Source organism: Rhineura floridana, chromosome 11, assembly GCF_030035675.1.
Source record: "Rhineura floridana isolate rRhiFlo1 chromosome 11, rRhiFlo1.hap2, whole genome shotgun sequence".
Classification (NCBI taxonomy): domain Eukaryota; kingdom Metazoa; phylum Chordata; class Lepidosauria; order Squamata; family Rhineuridae; genus Rhineura; species Rhineura floridana.
Window position 1 is genome coordinate 69,665,078 of NC_084490.1, and position 16,621 is coordinate 69,681,698.

At 42.3% G+C, this 16,621-nt stretch overlaps 1 protein-coding gene across 1 annotated transcript in view; it reads left to right on the plus strand.

Moving 5' to 3' along the window:
* Positions 1-7,359, plus strand: part of SPMIP7 (sperm microtubule inner protein 7) — a 74,006-nt gene extending 66,647 nt beyond the window's left edge. Inside the window, exons 8-9 of the mRNA XM_061590424.1 lie at positions 3,466-3,573; positions 7,193-7,359. Of these exons, the coding sequence (XP_061446408.1) occupies positions 3,466-3,573; positions 7,193-7,316 (232 nt within the window). The 3' untranslated portion in view covers positions 7,317-7,359. The remainder of the gene's footprint in view (positions 1-3,465; positions 3,574-7,192) is intronic.
* Positions 7,360-16,621: the final 9,262 nt, after the last annotated feature.

Here is a 16,621-nt window from a genome sequence, read left to right on the forward strand (position 1 = left end):
CCTTCCCTTGCAGACTGATATGCTGAGGGAAGCTTATCTGCCCTTCCTCCTTCTGCCCTTTACCCTTCCTCTCTTGTTTGACTGTCAGAGAGAGAGGAGACACCTTTGTCTCTGCTCTCTCCCTCCTGAGCCATGAGGGCAACTCCCAAACCTGGGTGTTGCGCCTCCAAGTTAGTTAGTTAGAACTAGGTATGCCTTTCCTATCTACTATGTATTTCTATAAACTGCTGGACACTGCTGATGAGGAATTGTTGAGGTACCTGAGGTCTCCCAGCAGGGAAGTGTCATCACTCCAAATGTGCTGCAGTGTTTTTTGCAGCACAACACAGGCATGCCTTCAAGTGCTGCAGTAGAATGCCTGTTCAGTACTGGTGGCAATGTAATGACTGTGAAAAGACATTCCTTGTCTGGCGTGCTCTTTGATCATCTTGCTCTTTTCAGACATAACAGAAATGTATTATAAAAGCAGCATTTCAATTTGATTTCAAGTGTTGGGGCATCATCATTGCTTGGGGGGGCATGTGAGATTCTGTTATGCCATTCTGATAATCTTATGGATAAAAAAATTATTCTACTACCCCCTGTGTGTGTGTGTGTTTATTTTTAATGTTGTTTTAGGCTACTTAGATGTGCAGCAGCCAAGGCCAGCACCTTGTAGGCGTTTTTTTAAAAAAGTAACTGAAAAGTAATTGTAGTGATTACTTTTGAGAAAAAGTAAAGTAATCAATTACTTTCAGAGCAATTGTAACTGTAACGGTAATTACTACTTTTTGGCCAAGTAATTGTAACTGTTACTTTTTAAAAGTAATCTTCCAAGCTCTGGCCACTGCCAGGGGAGAGAAATGTAGCATCAAGAGGAAAAAATACAACATAGTAAGCAAACAACTTTTTCCCAGGTGGTGAGTGTGGTTGATCTTAAGGGGGAGAAGGCTGCCCACCCCCACTGTCTGTGTGTATGCATATGTGTATATGTGGGTGTATAAAATGTAAATGGACTGCCTTCAAGTCAATTCCAGCTTATGGTGACCCTATGAATAGGGTGTTCATGTTAAGTGGTATTCAGTGGTGGTTTTACCATTGCCTTCCTCTGAAGTGTATATGCATGCATGCATGTGTATGTGTATATATACACACACACACATATCCATCCATCCCTGGGGAGGAAATGGATTATCTTTAGTGGGGATATGCCTGCCAGTCATTTTGAAGAAGGAAATGTATTTAAAAAAAATACTTTTTAGCCTTTCTTGAATTGCTGAATGGACAACAAGGTGAGTGAGGCTGCATTCCAATGCAACTTTACTTGGGAGTATGCACCATTTAACTGGATGGGGACAGGGCCAAAAAATGCAAATGCTAATACCTCAGCCTTTTCTACAAAAAGGTTTGCTTTTACATCTTGTATTTGTTCAGAGGAGGAAGCATTCGATGGACTGAAACCCCTATATTCCTTCCTCCATGATGGCAGGCAGACTCTTCCATGGCATTCACCACTTAAGACACGTACCCTGAGACACGGAGGCAATTGAGATGAAGGCTGCTGCTCCTTACTGACAACCAGAAAGTGAGCTAGAGTCTCTGGATAAGGGGTGGTGCTGTACATGTTGATCAAGTGAGCATGTGCAGCTTTCTAAACTGCCTAGATTCTGCATATGCAGCAGGCAGGCAGAGTAAAATTCTTGATTTTTCCAGGACAGCTGTGGTGTCCCTCATTGACTAAGAACAATGGAAGGCAGAAAAAATAGGCTGATTTCTCACAAAATGATTGGGCAGAAAACTGCTTCCACATTTTGCCTTGTATCTCTGGATCTATAAGGACTAGAAACTTGCTTTAAGAAAGCTGAGAATCCAAGCCACCTAATGGGCTAACTGGGCACCCCGCCATTGGCTAGAATTTGGGTAAAACCCAAGTAACCGGGCAATATGGCAACCATAATCTTCTGCCACTTGAATTACAAAACTCAACAGGTTGTATTAAACAGCTCTAGATCTTAACACGCAAAATTCACTAGTTCTGGCAAATGGGGTTTGCTTATCACTATAACTTGGTCTACAGTCTAGTAGTGATTATTGGCCTGCTGGGTATTTAGCAACATTAAATATTCCTAGAAGTAAGAGAACATTCTAAATGACTAGGTAAATATTTTGCCATCAGCAGTTATAGAAGGCTGATTTACCAGGCTGCCCTGGCATCTGTTAGTTTGCCCTTGAAAAAGCAGTTCAGTCAAAACATTAGCGATTGTTTTCTTATATTCCTGACATTTTTACAGGGATATTAAGATCCTATTTTATCTTCCCTGCATTTTGGGAGACAGAATAATTTTATGTATCATTTTTAATGGCAAATTCCAACCCTTGGATCACAGAAAATATTCCTTGATATAGCCACCAAAACTAGGTTACAATTATTCAAGGAAAGATTAGTCAAAATGGGCTGTATTTTAACTATTTCTCATTGTTTATGGATCTTTGTTATACACTCATTTTAAAAGGCACTGTTTGTGTGCATTTATATTATCTCTCTTCCCCCGTCCACCACCACCCAGTTGTTTTGATAACCCAACACTTTAGTTCATGTTTATGGTCTGTTGTCCAAATAAACTGAGCCTGAAATTTTATTTTAGTCCACGGGCTGGTCAATTTTTACACACAAATTCATTGTACATGTATGTAAGTTCTATGGCTTAACCCTAACCCTAACCCATTTGCACATAAAAATCTTTGCTTCTCTATTATGCTGCTTCATTTTGTAAATGGGCCCTGTGTGTTATTTCATGCTTTAGAATTGTAAGTGTGAAATTTGGTTTTAGGGCAAAAATTCCAAATCCAAGAAAATACAGCTGTCAAGGGTATGTGGCAGTATCTAACAGCAGTTCCTCTACTATCAGATTGTCTTCCATATGTACAAAATATTGCCTATGCAAAAAGGTGAGAAATTTGGTTTTGGGATATAAAATGCAGAATGATGGAAAATCCTGCATATTATATGTGTTCAGGATACAAACTGCCATCTGGCTCCCAGTGTTTGAGCTAAGGTGGCCTCCCCCTTCTCCATCTGCTGCCATGGGCTAGTTGAGAACCATCTTGCCTTGAGGAGAGGTAAGACCTAGCTTTCAGAATGCTTTTTTCCTGGTAGCTTGTCTTTGATTTAATTGATATTTATTGTTTTAAACATTTTTATGTAAATAACTTTTTGAGGTTCATCTGAAAACTGGTATAAAATATCTTAAATGCAGGCTAGATCCACATCTAACAAAAACAATTGAGTTTCATGTAATTGTAACAATTTTCATTGGGAAAGTAGTCTGATATTTTCCTGCTACATCATCATTTCTCTCCACACCTACCACATATGTAACAACAAAAGCCAGCACTTTTGCCTTAATTACAGCTATCAAGAAGTCATTATTTCAAGTCTGTGCCCATTTAATCAAGTCCTTTTCTCCCTTTAACTTTTACCCTCAGCTCTCCAAACACCTTTGGATACACTGGCAAGGTTCATTGGTCAGCCACCCAACCAGTAAATTCTAATCTTCCACCAACATCACCATCAATAATTTCCCGAATGTATCGGTAAGTGTGAGGCACATTACTTAATTTGCTCAGATGCATTAGAATTCTAATTGCGGTTATTTCATTAAAGAACAATTAAATATTAAGCACAACATTTCTTTGGTTTTTTTAAAAAATGGGTGTCAAATCCCATCAGAAAAGCTTTCAAGATGATTTGACAGCAGCCTCAGTTTTCAGGTTTCTTTGTATTTGCCTGTGAAATTTATGTTCCATTTTCTTTTGAAAATAAAGAGAGGAACAAAATACTAAAACTCCAAGGGCCAAACAATGGGCTCCTCTAGATGATCCTATGACTGTATATGTGAAATTTAGAATTTTTTTGCCCCAATCTGCATCACTTGTTTACATTGACTTGCATTTGCAATTTTATCACCCATTCACTCAGTTTGGAGAGATCCTTTTGGAGCTCTTTGCAATCCCTTTTTGTTTTAACCACTCTGAAACTTGGCCATCTTACTGCTCACCCCTAACCTTAGATCATTTATGAACAAGTTAAAAAGCACAGGTCCCAATACTGACTCTTGGGGGAATTCACTTTCAACATCCCTCCATTGGGAGAAGTGTCCATTGATTCCTGCTCTCTGCTTGACTGCTTCCTGTTTTTTAACCAGTTCCTGATCCACAAGAGGACCTCTCCTCTTATCCCATGACTACTAAGCTACTTTGTTGAAAAGCCTTTTGAAAGGCCAAATATACAATGTCAGTTAGATTGCCTTTATCTATATGCTTAGTGACACTCTCAAAGAACTCTAATAGGTTAGTGAGACAAGACTTACCCTTGCAGAAGCCATGCTGGTTCTGCTTCACCATGGCTTGTTTATTTATTTATTTATTTATTTTATTAGGCTTATATACCGCCCAACTAGCAAACATGTATATGCTTGGTTATTTTATCATTAACAATACTTTCCACCATTTTTCCTGGAACAGATGTTAAGCTACCCAAGTCTGTAATTCTGTAATTTCCAGGATCCTCCCTAGATCTCTTTTTTTTAAAAAAATACTATTACAATGGCCACTCCCCAGTCCTCAGGTATGAGGGATGATCTGAGGGACATGTTACATATTTTTGTTAGAAGATTAGCAATTTCATGTTTGAGTTCTTTAAGAACTCTTGGGTGGATACCATCTGGACCTAGCAAGTTGTCAGTTTTTATTTTGTCATCAGGGCCTAGAACTTAACTCTCTTGTCACCACATTTGCCTCAGTTCCTCAGTCTCCCTTTCTGTGAAAGTTCAGGCACAGGGATTTGTCCTACATCTTCTGCTATGAAGACAGATGCAAAGAATTCATTCAGCTTCTCTACAATCTCCTTATCCTCCTTTAGCTCACGTTTGACTCCCTTGTTATCAAGGGTCCAACTGCCTCCCTAGATGGTCTCCTGCTAGTCATGTATTGAAAGTAATGTATTATTGTTGCTAGTAATGTATTGAAAATAATGTATTGTTCTAAATGTTTTTAGCAATATGCTCTTCAAAATCTTTTTTAGGATACCTTATTGTCTGTTTGCATTTCTTTTCGCAAAGTTTATGTTCCTTTTTCTCTCTCTCTTTTTTTTTTAAGAAAACTTACATTTTCTAAAAGAAGCCTTCTTGCCTTTAATGCCTTCATTGACTCTGCTCATTAACTATACAGGCATCCTCTTGGTTTTGGTGGCACCTTTCTTCATCTGTGATGTACGTTCAAGCTAAGCATAGATTTACACAGGCCATAGGTAGAATTTTCTCTGGATCAGTGTCTGCATATGAAGATACGACCAGCATCCAATGAGTTACCTTAGGCATGCACAAGGAGCTGGATACTCCATTGGATTTTTACCCCTTTGAACAATGCACATATTCACACAATTATAAACTGTTCCTAAAAGTTCCCACAGTTGGGCAGAGGCAACTGTTGATTAAGAAATATATGTCCAAAGCTTTGGATTCTAGCCAATGGCTTGGTTGCTAAGACAACTTTAAGAAGTTCATGGAACAACATGTCTTCTCCTGTCCCCCCACCCATCACAACAAACTCCGCCTCCCAAATAGCCTCTTCAGAGGAATGGGGACCTCCTGAATATGGGGGGCATATAAGATGGGGTATGATAGGAGAGTACCCCAAATTTGGGCTTTGATCCTAAGATGTTAACTTACAGAAGTTCACAAGAAAAGGAAAAATTCCTGTTCCCTCTTCTCTTTGCAGCTGCCTGTATACCGTCCCATATTGTGGGATAGCTGCCACCAACCCTCTAGAGAGGCTTTGAGGGGGTTATAAATGGTTGCAAGGGGAGGATGGGATAAGAAACATTTCTTCCTATGAGCTTCCTTAAATTATGAGATCCAATACTAGTTCTCTAGATTTCCTAACCGGGTTTTAGCAGTGGTTCCCATGCTTTGAATTGTTTTTCTTCATTATGTTCTAGAATCTATGCCACTGGGTACAGAAAATACTGTCTTTCCCCAAAAGATTTGCAGTCATATTTTCCCTTCATTCAATCAATATAATGTTCCTTCAATTGTCTTATTTCATTTTTTTCCTGTTCAGCCTCAGTCTTGTTCCTAGAAAGGTCTACAAACATTCTTCACTCAATGGTTCATTTGCATGACCATTTGATGGCCTTTGTTAGCATGACAGACAAGTCTTAGGCATAAGCCAAGTAACCAGCTCCTTGACCAATCTCTATTTGGAAGATTTTTGAGGAAGCAGTGAATTGTGACACACATAAAAGATGTGTCCAAGAGTTCACAAGATTGGCTGATAAGCAAAAAAGTGAACCAGGGGCAGTATTACTTATTACACAGCATTATTACTATTGTGTTTATATTTTATAATAATATTCAAACTAGACACATGTATCTCCAAAAAGAGGATATAAGAGGACACCGATTTACATATGCTAATTTAGCTATATAAATGCATATTTTGAAATACTATAATTTAAATAGAAAGGCCATACATCTTACTATAGTGGGAAAGACTATGTCCAGGTGACCTGTGTGCCTGCTCAGTCTGATTTCCAGATGCTAACTGTTAATGGGCAACTTCAAGGCCCCTGCTTTCCCTTCTTAAACTGGTCTTGGACAAGACAGCCCTTCAAAACGTGGCCTGGTCTCTCTAAATTAGGACACTTACCCATCCTTTCGGTCTCCAAAGCAATCTGCAATAATCTTTGCATCAGTGAGAGGAGCAGAGTGTGAAATCCACAAATCTGGTAGACGATAATATATGCTAGTGAAAACAAAATGAGATGGTGTGATTCTGTGCTGCTGCAGTGTATGCCTGTGTCAGTAGTGTAAGTCTTTCTCACTTGACTCTCCTCTTCAAGCCAGGCAACAACTGGGACAGAAAGAACCATGCCATTGACTCAAACTACATGGTGCCTGTATTTATTTACATATGTCACAGTAGTGTGAGATCATATCACGGGGAAGCAGAGTTCTGCGGACATATGTGAGAATGGAGACCAAGCGGGAGGGGAAAGGCAAAAAGGATTCCTAAGAACCTGTTTTTAATCTACACTGATTTGGAATGACAGCAAATTCTATCCACTTTCTCTTGGTGTAAGTAGTGATTGTAACCTTGAGTTTGAAATTCATATTCATGTGAAAAAGATGCATTTCTTCTATTGTGATTGCAGTTACATGGCTAAGCACGGGCAGCCATCTGAATTTCCACATCTGGGGCCTTTATCACAGATCCTCACACCCACTGAACCTCAAAATTCTTTCAATAAGAAGGAGAAAGAACGAGTTACAATTTGAAAGAGTATTTCTCTTTAATGGCACAGCTCCAAGCTTCAGCAGATAATGGGAAACAAGAGAGACTGTGAAATGAATGACTTCTTAAAAATGGTCAAGAAACAAAACTTCATAAATGGTTGCCTTTGTGACATGGGGAGTCTTCCTCATATTCCATATGATGACCTATTCAAGCATAGACCATATAACATACATTTAATAAAAATATTGTACTTTCTATCTTCATTAGTTTGTTTTTGCAGCAAATACACCTATCATGGCTCACAAAATCCCAGAACCAATTTATTAACATTTCCTCACTCCCAGTCATAGAGGCCATTGATGTCAGAGTGCTATGTGGTGTTCAGGCCAGAACAATTGTACCCATTTGTAGGGCTACTGTTTTTGCTTCAACTGCTTAGGCTGGCGTCAAGAGAACTACCTGATATGATATCCATCTTTTGCCAGTTGGGACTTACGTGTGGCACCCAGTGGTGTACCTAGCATATTTGACACCCAGAGCGGATCATTTTTTAACACCGCCCTCCTCCATACGACAAAAATTATTTTCAGTAATAATCATGGCCAGAAAAGAAACGGAGACAATGAAAATATTCTTTTATTGAATTTCATATATATAATCATGCCAGTAAAAAAAATAAAAAAAATAAAAAATAAAATAAATATTACAGTACAAAAAAGTAAAAAAGTAATGGATTAATACTTTTTAATTGCATTAATATATTTTTTGAAAAAAGGGAAAAAACTTATACCTACATATTGAACACTTTGAGGTGTGACCATTGGGGTATGTACTTACCAACCATCTGCCATCCATGCATTATGGCGTGTATACAGTTTGCTGATACATAAATATTGATGGCTAGAAGTGTGACAAAGTGGCCTCAAAAAGTGTATTTATGCCCTCACAGGCACATACACACCAAATGTCCACATTGGTCTATATACCTGAGCATGCACACACACGTACAAGTACAAAGCCCCTCGTGTTCACATCCACAGTGCCAGCACCCTGACTGAGCTGAAAGATGATCGCCCAGTCCACAAACGCACCTGCGCAAAGTTTGTGGTCTCTTCCCACGTGCAAAAAGAGGCAGGCAAGGGTGTGTTGCCCCCGTGGCCGTGTTCAACACCACATGCCCAGAAGTTAGCTTCACGCATCCACACATCTGGGCGTTCACCTGCCTCCACGTGTCTTCCAGCTTGCTGCCCACTGGAGAGCCCTCCTTTCCTGCATGCTGCCGCCTCTGGGATGCACAGCGGTGGGAGAGGAGGAGGAGGGCAGGCAGTGCTGAGTGCCCCGCTGGCTCCAGGGAGCTCCTCCGGTGCAAAGGTGCTGACCTCTCCCCCATGGCCTCCCCTTGCGCTGGGCACACTGGCCCCCGGCCCAACCCTTGGCTCCCTGGCTCACTCACTGGCTTGGCCCTGGCCTGGGCGCCCCTCGCTGGCTCGCCTGCTGGCTGTTTCTCTACTGCCTGCCAGTGCCAAGAGCCACGCCCTGTCTCCTGCACAGCCTGCCTGCCTGCCTGCGCCTCTCCAGCTGAGTCCTGAGCATTAACTGCTTCAGCACCGGCCCACTCCAAAAAGCTTGCAAGGGGGAGGTCCAGGAGGGTGAAAGGGGCACTGGCCCATGCCTGCCTGCCTTCCTCCCTGCCTCTGCCTTCTCCTCCCCACTCATCTCGGGTTTGCCCCCAGCAGGGAGGAGGAGGAGGAGGAGGAGAAACCCAGGATGAGCTGCTCCACCTGCCATTGGGTCTGGCTCTAGCATTGTCTGACAATGCACCCCCTTATTGTCTGTTCCCACTGCTCCACTCTTGGTACGCTACTGGTGGCACCTGAGTACATAATTTAAAACTGATCTTATACTATAGTCCTTATTTCAGGTCTTGTGGAATAGGATTTAAGTAAAAATGTTCTTATGGCTGCAGCCTAATACAGAGTGTTCTTACCTTCATCATGCCTACACAACTAGTTGTGGCCTACCAAGCTGCCAGCCATTCACACGAACCTACCAGGGCCTTGACAATCTTCCTGTTTTTGCACCCTCCTTGGGACAGTACAAAGAGAATGTTGTGAAACATCTAGTACACCACAATAGCTGGCAGATGGCCTGTATTTGGCCTGCCAGGTCACAAGTTATGCAGGCCACTCTTTGACTCATAACTCGTAAACCACCTATGCTCTCAATGCAGCAAAATGACAGACCAAAAAATAGGAACCCTGTCAATTCAAGTCCAATGATATGAAGATAAATAATAGAGGTGGGCATTGGCTTTTTGCGTAGCCCGAGTTATGAGGCAAATAGGGGTGATTTTGGTAGGTTTTCATATGCCTGAGTAAGTTTGCACTGTTAATAACATGTTTGAGTCAGATCAGGGATATCCTAAGGTCCTGAATTGCCCTGTAGACTCAGTTGCCCCAAAGTTGCTGTATTTTGCTATTTAAAATAAAGGATAGCTTCACTAAACAAACAAAAAAATAGGGGCTTCCACCTAGGGGCTTGGCAAGCCACCCCTAGCACCCAACCCCAGGAATGCCAAGCCCACCGTCACCACCAGGCCTTCCCAAAGTTCCCTCCCCTTAGACCTGGCCAAGCCTCCCCCCTCTTTAGACCTTCTTCTGCAAAGAGGAGGGAAGCAGAGGAAGGAGGCAGCCAGATGAGGCAAGCTACACAGGAACAGCTGCTGCAGCCTGTCCTACCTGTACCTCCATGGCTTGCCCATATGCTGCCACCTCAGTTTCTCACCTGCTACTTCTGCCACCCACCATGGGCCCACAAGCAGGGTGGCCTTGCTTGCCCTCTGCCACTGCTGCCTTGCCCACCCACTGCCCCACCTTGCTCATCCTGCCCCCACTCACCTCCCACTACTGCTGCTTTTATCTCCCTCCACTGCCCCACCTCCCTCACCCTGGTTGCCCAACCCCCACCGCATGCCCCCTGACACTCGAATTTCCCCTCACCATGCCGAGCCTGCCTGCTGCCATGGATGGCAGCCTAATATAGATAGATATAGGAACAAAAAACAAAAGAAAGCTGAATAGGAACATGTCCTGAGCTCCAGTGGGGAGGGGATGCAGATGGGAGAGGTAGAGGGATCTTTCATTTTGACAGATAGGTTTTAATCACCGTGAATTATTTTCCTAGGGCATTCCAGTCACAGTGACTTGAGAGGTGGATGAGGAAGTAAATAACCAGCAGCCCACACAAACTGCGGAAAGACTAGCTCAGTGATAGCGCATCTGCTTTGCATCCTAGGATCAGCCCCTGGAATCTCTAGATAGGGCAGGGAGAGGCCCCTGCCCGAAACCCGGCAGAGCCCTTACCATTCAGTCTAGAATCTAGAGTTCTGGGGTAGACTCTAGACAACACCAGATGGACCATAGGTCTGACTCAGGATAAGGCAGCTTCCTACGCTCCTATTTATGTATTATTATTTTATTTATACCCCGCCCTTCCTTCCAGCAGGAGCCCAACGTAGCAAACAAAATCACTAAGAACACTTTAAAACATCATAAAAAGACCTTAAAATACATTAAAACTAAACAATGTTAAAAACATTTTAAAAAACTTTTAAAACATTTTTTAAAGGGTTAAAGATATTAAAAGACATATTAAAAGCAATTCTAACACAGACGCAGACTGGGATAGGTCTCAACTTAAAAGGTTTGTTGGAAAAGGAAAGTCTTCAAAAGGTGCCAAAAAGGTAGCAGAGATGGCGCCTGCCTAATATTTAAGGGGAGGGAATTCCACAGGGAATTCTGCAAGTTCTGCCTGGGAAAGTGGCATTCTTCTCAATTGCTTTCTGGTTCCTAACAATCAATTACAAATCAAAAGTTCAAAAATTTGTTTTCATTTCGCTTTAGATTCCCCATGATAGTCAATGGCTGAAAACAGAGCTTTGGATTCAACAGATCTGTTTTGGATCCAAATAACAAGTTGATCAGAAAGACACAGAGCAGATCTCAAACAGATCTGGTTGCTTCCTAATGCTACAGAAACAGAAACAAGGTGAATCTTGGGGTGGGGGTGCATACTCCAATAAATAATGCAAGTTTAAGTTTATTCACTAATAGGCAAAAATACATGTGGTTTAAGAACATAAAACTATTAAAATTTTAATTTTAATAATAATAGTGATAATAATGATTATGATGATGATATTAATAATTCACTAATAGGCAAAAAACCTTGTGGTTTAAGAACATACCTATAGCCCACAGATATTTCTATCAAACTTTAAACGGCAGGGAAATTGGGCAGCTCTAGTGAATGCACCAGGGGAGCAGGAGACCTGAACTCCTCTCTGAGATATTGGACTGCCCTACAAAGTTGTCAAAATGCAACCACCATTTGGGTTGGTCTTTCACAGTCCAATCTAGCTTGGAAGAATTTGGTAAACATGTGCCTCTGAGCATATGGTGAGTGGTGGCAACACCTGCCATCTCCAAAGATGGAGAATTATATTTTTGTATGTTTCTTGGTGTTCTTCTTACTTTGCTTCTTTCCTGTGTTACTAATGTTTCTACAGAGAATCTAAACTAGAAAATTTTATTTCCCTCCTTATTCATCCTAGAAATCTGTGTCAAATTTATTTTTTATTAATTTCAAAGCCTTTTCATTGGTCAATGTTATATGATGGTAAAGACAAATTCTTCCAAGCTAGATTGGACTGTGAAACACCAGCCCAAATTGTGTTTGCATTTTGACAAATTTGTAGGGCAGTCCAATATCTCAGAGAGGAGGTCAGGTCTCCTGCTCCCCTGGTGCATTCACTATAGCTGCCCAGTTTCCCAGCTTTTAAAAGTTTGATAGAAATATCTGTGGGCTATAGGTACGTTCTTAAACCACAAGGTTTTTTGCCTATTAGTGAATTTCCCTACTTTTTAATCTGGGAAGTAAGAAATGGGATCCTGTGCAAGTTTGCTGAGAATGGATTGATCATTTGCATGCTTATTGAGTTCAGTGGGATTCACTCCCCTGCAATCATGCTTAGGATAGGTGAAACTGACCACAGGGGATGGGGAGGGGAGGCGGAGGAGGATGAGAGAGGGGAGGAAAGGCAGAGGGGAGGACTGGGATGGGAGCAGACAAGAGGGGGAGGGGTAAAGGACAGGTTTGATCATTTGGATGTTTATTGAGTTCAGTGTGATTTACTCCCGTGCAATCATTTTTAGGATAGGTAAAACTGACCGGGGAGGGAGGAAGGGAGGGTTGGAGTGGGCAGGGGAGGAGGAAGGGAGAGGAGAGGGAAAGGAGGGGAAAAGCAGGTCTGATCATTTGCATGCTTATTGAGTTCAATGGGATTTACTCCTATGCAATCATGGTTAGGCTAGGAAAAACTGACCATGGGGGTGGAGGGGAGGGGGAAAGGGAAGGAGCATATTGGAGGGAGCTAAAGGAAGAGGGAGAGGAGGGCAGGTTTGATCATTTGCATGCTTATAGAGTTCAGTGGTATTTACTTCTGTGCAATCATGCTTAAGATAGGTAAAACTGACCATGGGGAGGGGGAAGGAGAAGGAGGATTGGAAGGGGATGGGGTTGCAGAGAGAGGGGCAAAGGAAGGGGGAAGGGGAAGGGGGAAGAGGGAGGGGATAGGAGGGAGGAGAAGGGAGGGTGGGTTTGATCATTTGCATACTTTTTGAGTTCAGTGGGATTTATTTCTGTGCAATCATGTTTGAAAATGGAAATGGACTGCCTTCAAATTGACTGGACTTATGGTGACCCTTTGAATAGGGTTTTCATGGTAAATGGTATTCAGAGGTGGTTTCACCATTGCCTTCCTCTGAGGCTGAGAGGCAGTGACTGGCCCAAGATCACCCAGTGAGCTTCATGGCTCTGAAGGATTCGAACCCTGGTCTCCCTGGTCATACTCCAACACTGATCTGGGGGAGGGGCAGGGAGGGGGAGGGGAGGAGATTGGATGGGTGGGCACTGGGCAGAAGGGAAGCCCCTTTCCTTTCCAAAAGGAAAACATTGTGAACAGTATCATTGCTTTTCCATGTTTCCCCCACCTTTTTATTCTACAGCAGGCACATGTAGCCTCCCACACAAATTTAAACCAAAGCTGTCCCTGTCCACATCCACATCAGATGTTTATTTCACTTTGGACAGTCATGGCTTCTCTCAAAGAATCCTGGGAAGTGTAGTTAGTGAAGGGTGCTCAGAGTTGCTAGGAGACACCCTGTTCACCTCACAGACCTTCAATCAGAGTGGTTGACTGTTAAACCAGTCTGGCCACTGGAGCTCTGTCAGTGAAACAGGAGTCTCCTCTCAGCCCCCTTCACAAACTACACTTCCCAGGATTCTTTGAGGGAAGCCATGACTGTCTCACTGAAATCAAAGTCTGGTGTGGGTGTGGCCCCCTGATTAGGCAAGCCCAGCAACTGTGAGTCTGGCGTTTAGAACACTCAGTTGGTTCTTACTGAGCATGCCGGACGTTATAATTGGGTTCAAGCCAAACTTTCTTAAATTAATTAAAAATCATCCAGGCATTTTTTTTTTAACTTTTAAAGTGCAGAAGATGATGATCAGAGTATGGGGCAAGGACAGGTACTCTGTGAACGTGGCTGATTTTAAACGAATTTCAACAGATTATGAGAACTCTGACCAAAAAAAGCCCCAAAGGGCTCTGGTTTCCCCCCCCTCTGTTTTTAGACTTTGAACTCTCAATTCTCTCTGACTGCTTTGTGTATCACCATGAAAATTGAGAGTGTTGTTAAGCAAGCGTTTCTTAGTGCAGGACTATAAGTTTTGTAAGGTTTTGTTTTGAAATGAGCTTATGGGAAGCATCAGAATGGCATGGGAGGTATTTTCAATTTAACATTAGAATCATAGAATAGTAGAGTTGGCTGCTCTAGGCCATCAAGTCCAAACCCCTGCTCAATGCAGGAATCCAAATCAAAGCATTCCCGACACATGGCTGTCCAGCTGCCTCTTGAAGGCCTCCAGTGTCTAAACAAACATGAGGGCAAACATGTTAAGAAAGCATTTGCAAGCATTTGAGGCCCTTAGACTTTAAACTGCTGATAAGCGCTCCCCTAATTAATGTTTAATTTTATCTCTTCTATGTGAAGGACAGTAACACATGTCAAGTTGACATACTAAAATGATGACATGCTGTAATTTGGTTTATGTGTGCTTTAAGGAACTATATAAATGTATGCTGTAAAAATGAAGAGGCAGAGAACTTTGGGCTTCATGGTGTTTCCATGACAGTCTGACGTTCTCTCCAAACAGCTGTTTGAACTTAGCTCACAAAATAAAGGTGCCTTTAATAGGTCTGATCTAAAGACAACATGAAGATTTGTTTTCTACCACAATTCTGGTGTAGTGACTCAGATAGTCATGTTCCCCGGAGAACCAGTGGATTGGACCATCCACCACTGACTCCCCAGCACCACCTTTTGAAATCTCTCTTGGTGATTGTCAGTGGGGGATTGCCCATGCTGCCTGGCCATCTCTTGTTTGGGACAGCACTATCCAACCTTTTGCTGCCAGATCTGTTAGACTCACCATGTAAGTAGTCTGAAGCATGTTCCTGGGAAGGGAGATTGAAAGAAGGATTGAAAGTGGTGTTAGTGAATGGACCCTTGTGTGAATTGAGTGGATGAGCTTTGTGCTCTTGTGTGAGTTGAGTAATCTTCTGGGGCAAATCTGATCCAAGTGCAACTGCACCAATCTCTCTGCAAGTCCCACTGGACTGTGACCAAAGCCGGTTGAACGCAAAGGTGCTTGGTAGGACCAAACCTAAGGAGACTTTTTCCCTTCCCCATTTTCCTGGTGACTCACTGGTCCATGAGCTAGATCTAACTGTGGGGAAATGCATTTTGTGCCACCATCACACAGTCTTGCCTTAGACCATTAGGTGGATGTTGTGCTGTAAGCAGATCCCACAATCAGACTGGACTTCCGAAATAAGCCTTTCCTTGTGTGAAAGACCCATGTGAATTAAGGCAGGTATGAATGAGTTTTTCCCTTTATATATGAGCCACTGCCTTCTATACTGTATGAATAATAACTATGGACACAGCAGCTGTAGATTTTTGGAACAATGGAATTTTTATACTAGAGACAGTCTGGACTTACAGTTTCCCCTGGAAAGAACTTTTGATTTAGATAAACTTGTTCATCTCTGCGGAGCCCTTGAGTCATGAGGCAGTAAAACACCACAGATTCAATGGGAAGGTTTTTTTTATTGGCATTCAGAAATGTCAAAAAGGGGGCAATAATCTCAAACTTGGAGTCTTAAGGACTCTAATGAAAAACTGAAATCTCAGTTAAATGAGTTAAAAGGAAAATGTGCACCACCCGGGGCATGCCCACCAACTGCTGCTCAGGTATTTTTGTATCCTCAAATAAAGCCCAAGAAAGAGAGAGAGGAAGGGACCCCAGAAGATATTAGAGATCGTTTTACTAGTGTGCTTCCATCATATCATCCTGGAGTCGCCTCCACCATCGGTAGAGACTATTATACCTCAGTCTTCCCAGGGGTTTAGTATTTATTTATTTGATTTATATCCTGCCCTTCCCCCCTGCAGGAGCCCAAGGCTTCTGGTACTATCACCCCTTCTTTGCCTATTACAGAGATTGGCCAACAATTTTCACCTTATTCAGATTCTGGAGAGCAATCTCAAATGTCTGAATCTTTGAATAAAGTCCAGCAGCAACTGTCTGGAATAAGACATACACTGAATGAAATAGTGGAAGCTTCATTAAATGTGTTCAATTCTGTCCCAGCATTTAACACCAGAAGACAAAAACCTCTTACATCCACACCTGCTGGACTAACCCCTTCTTAGACCCAAGGTTTAGAAGTTGTACATGCACCTTGGTCAGCTACAGATTTGCAAAATTTGGCAAAAGAATGTCCAAATATTAGAGAAATTTAGAAAACTAGAGGTAGTTATATCTTGTTGTAATCCAACTTGGGCATACCTTAATCAATTGCTAAGAATGATTATGCCTACTGAGGTTAGACAGAGGCTCACAACTTAAGCTGAGTGGCCATGCCATGAGCCGCATTGAGGTGATCTTGATAAAAGCCCCAGCTGATTGCATGGACTGTCTAAAGAGAGGTTTTGAGAGACATTCATGCATTGATGATACTCCAGAAACTGCTCATGAAGCAGCGGCTGTAGCCTTTGTTCAGGGGCTTCTCCCAAAACTTCGGGAACACTTGCATTCTATTGCTGTAGGCTGGCAGAATAAACCACTTCAAGAACTAGTAACCATAACCAACCACTGCCTAGTTTGATAAGAGAAAAAGAAGGAATTTGTAGAAACTAAACTTATGACACTTCAAGCTCAG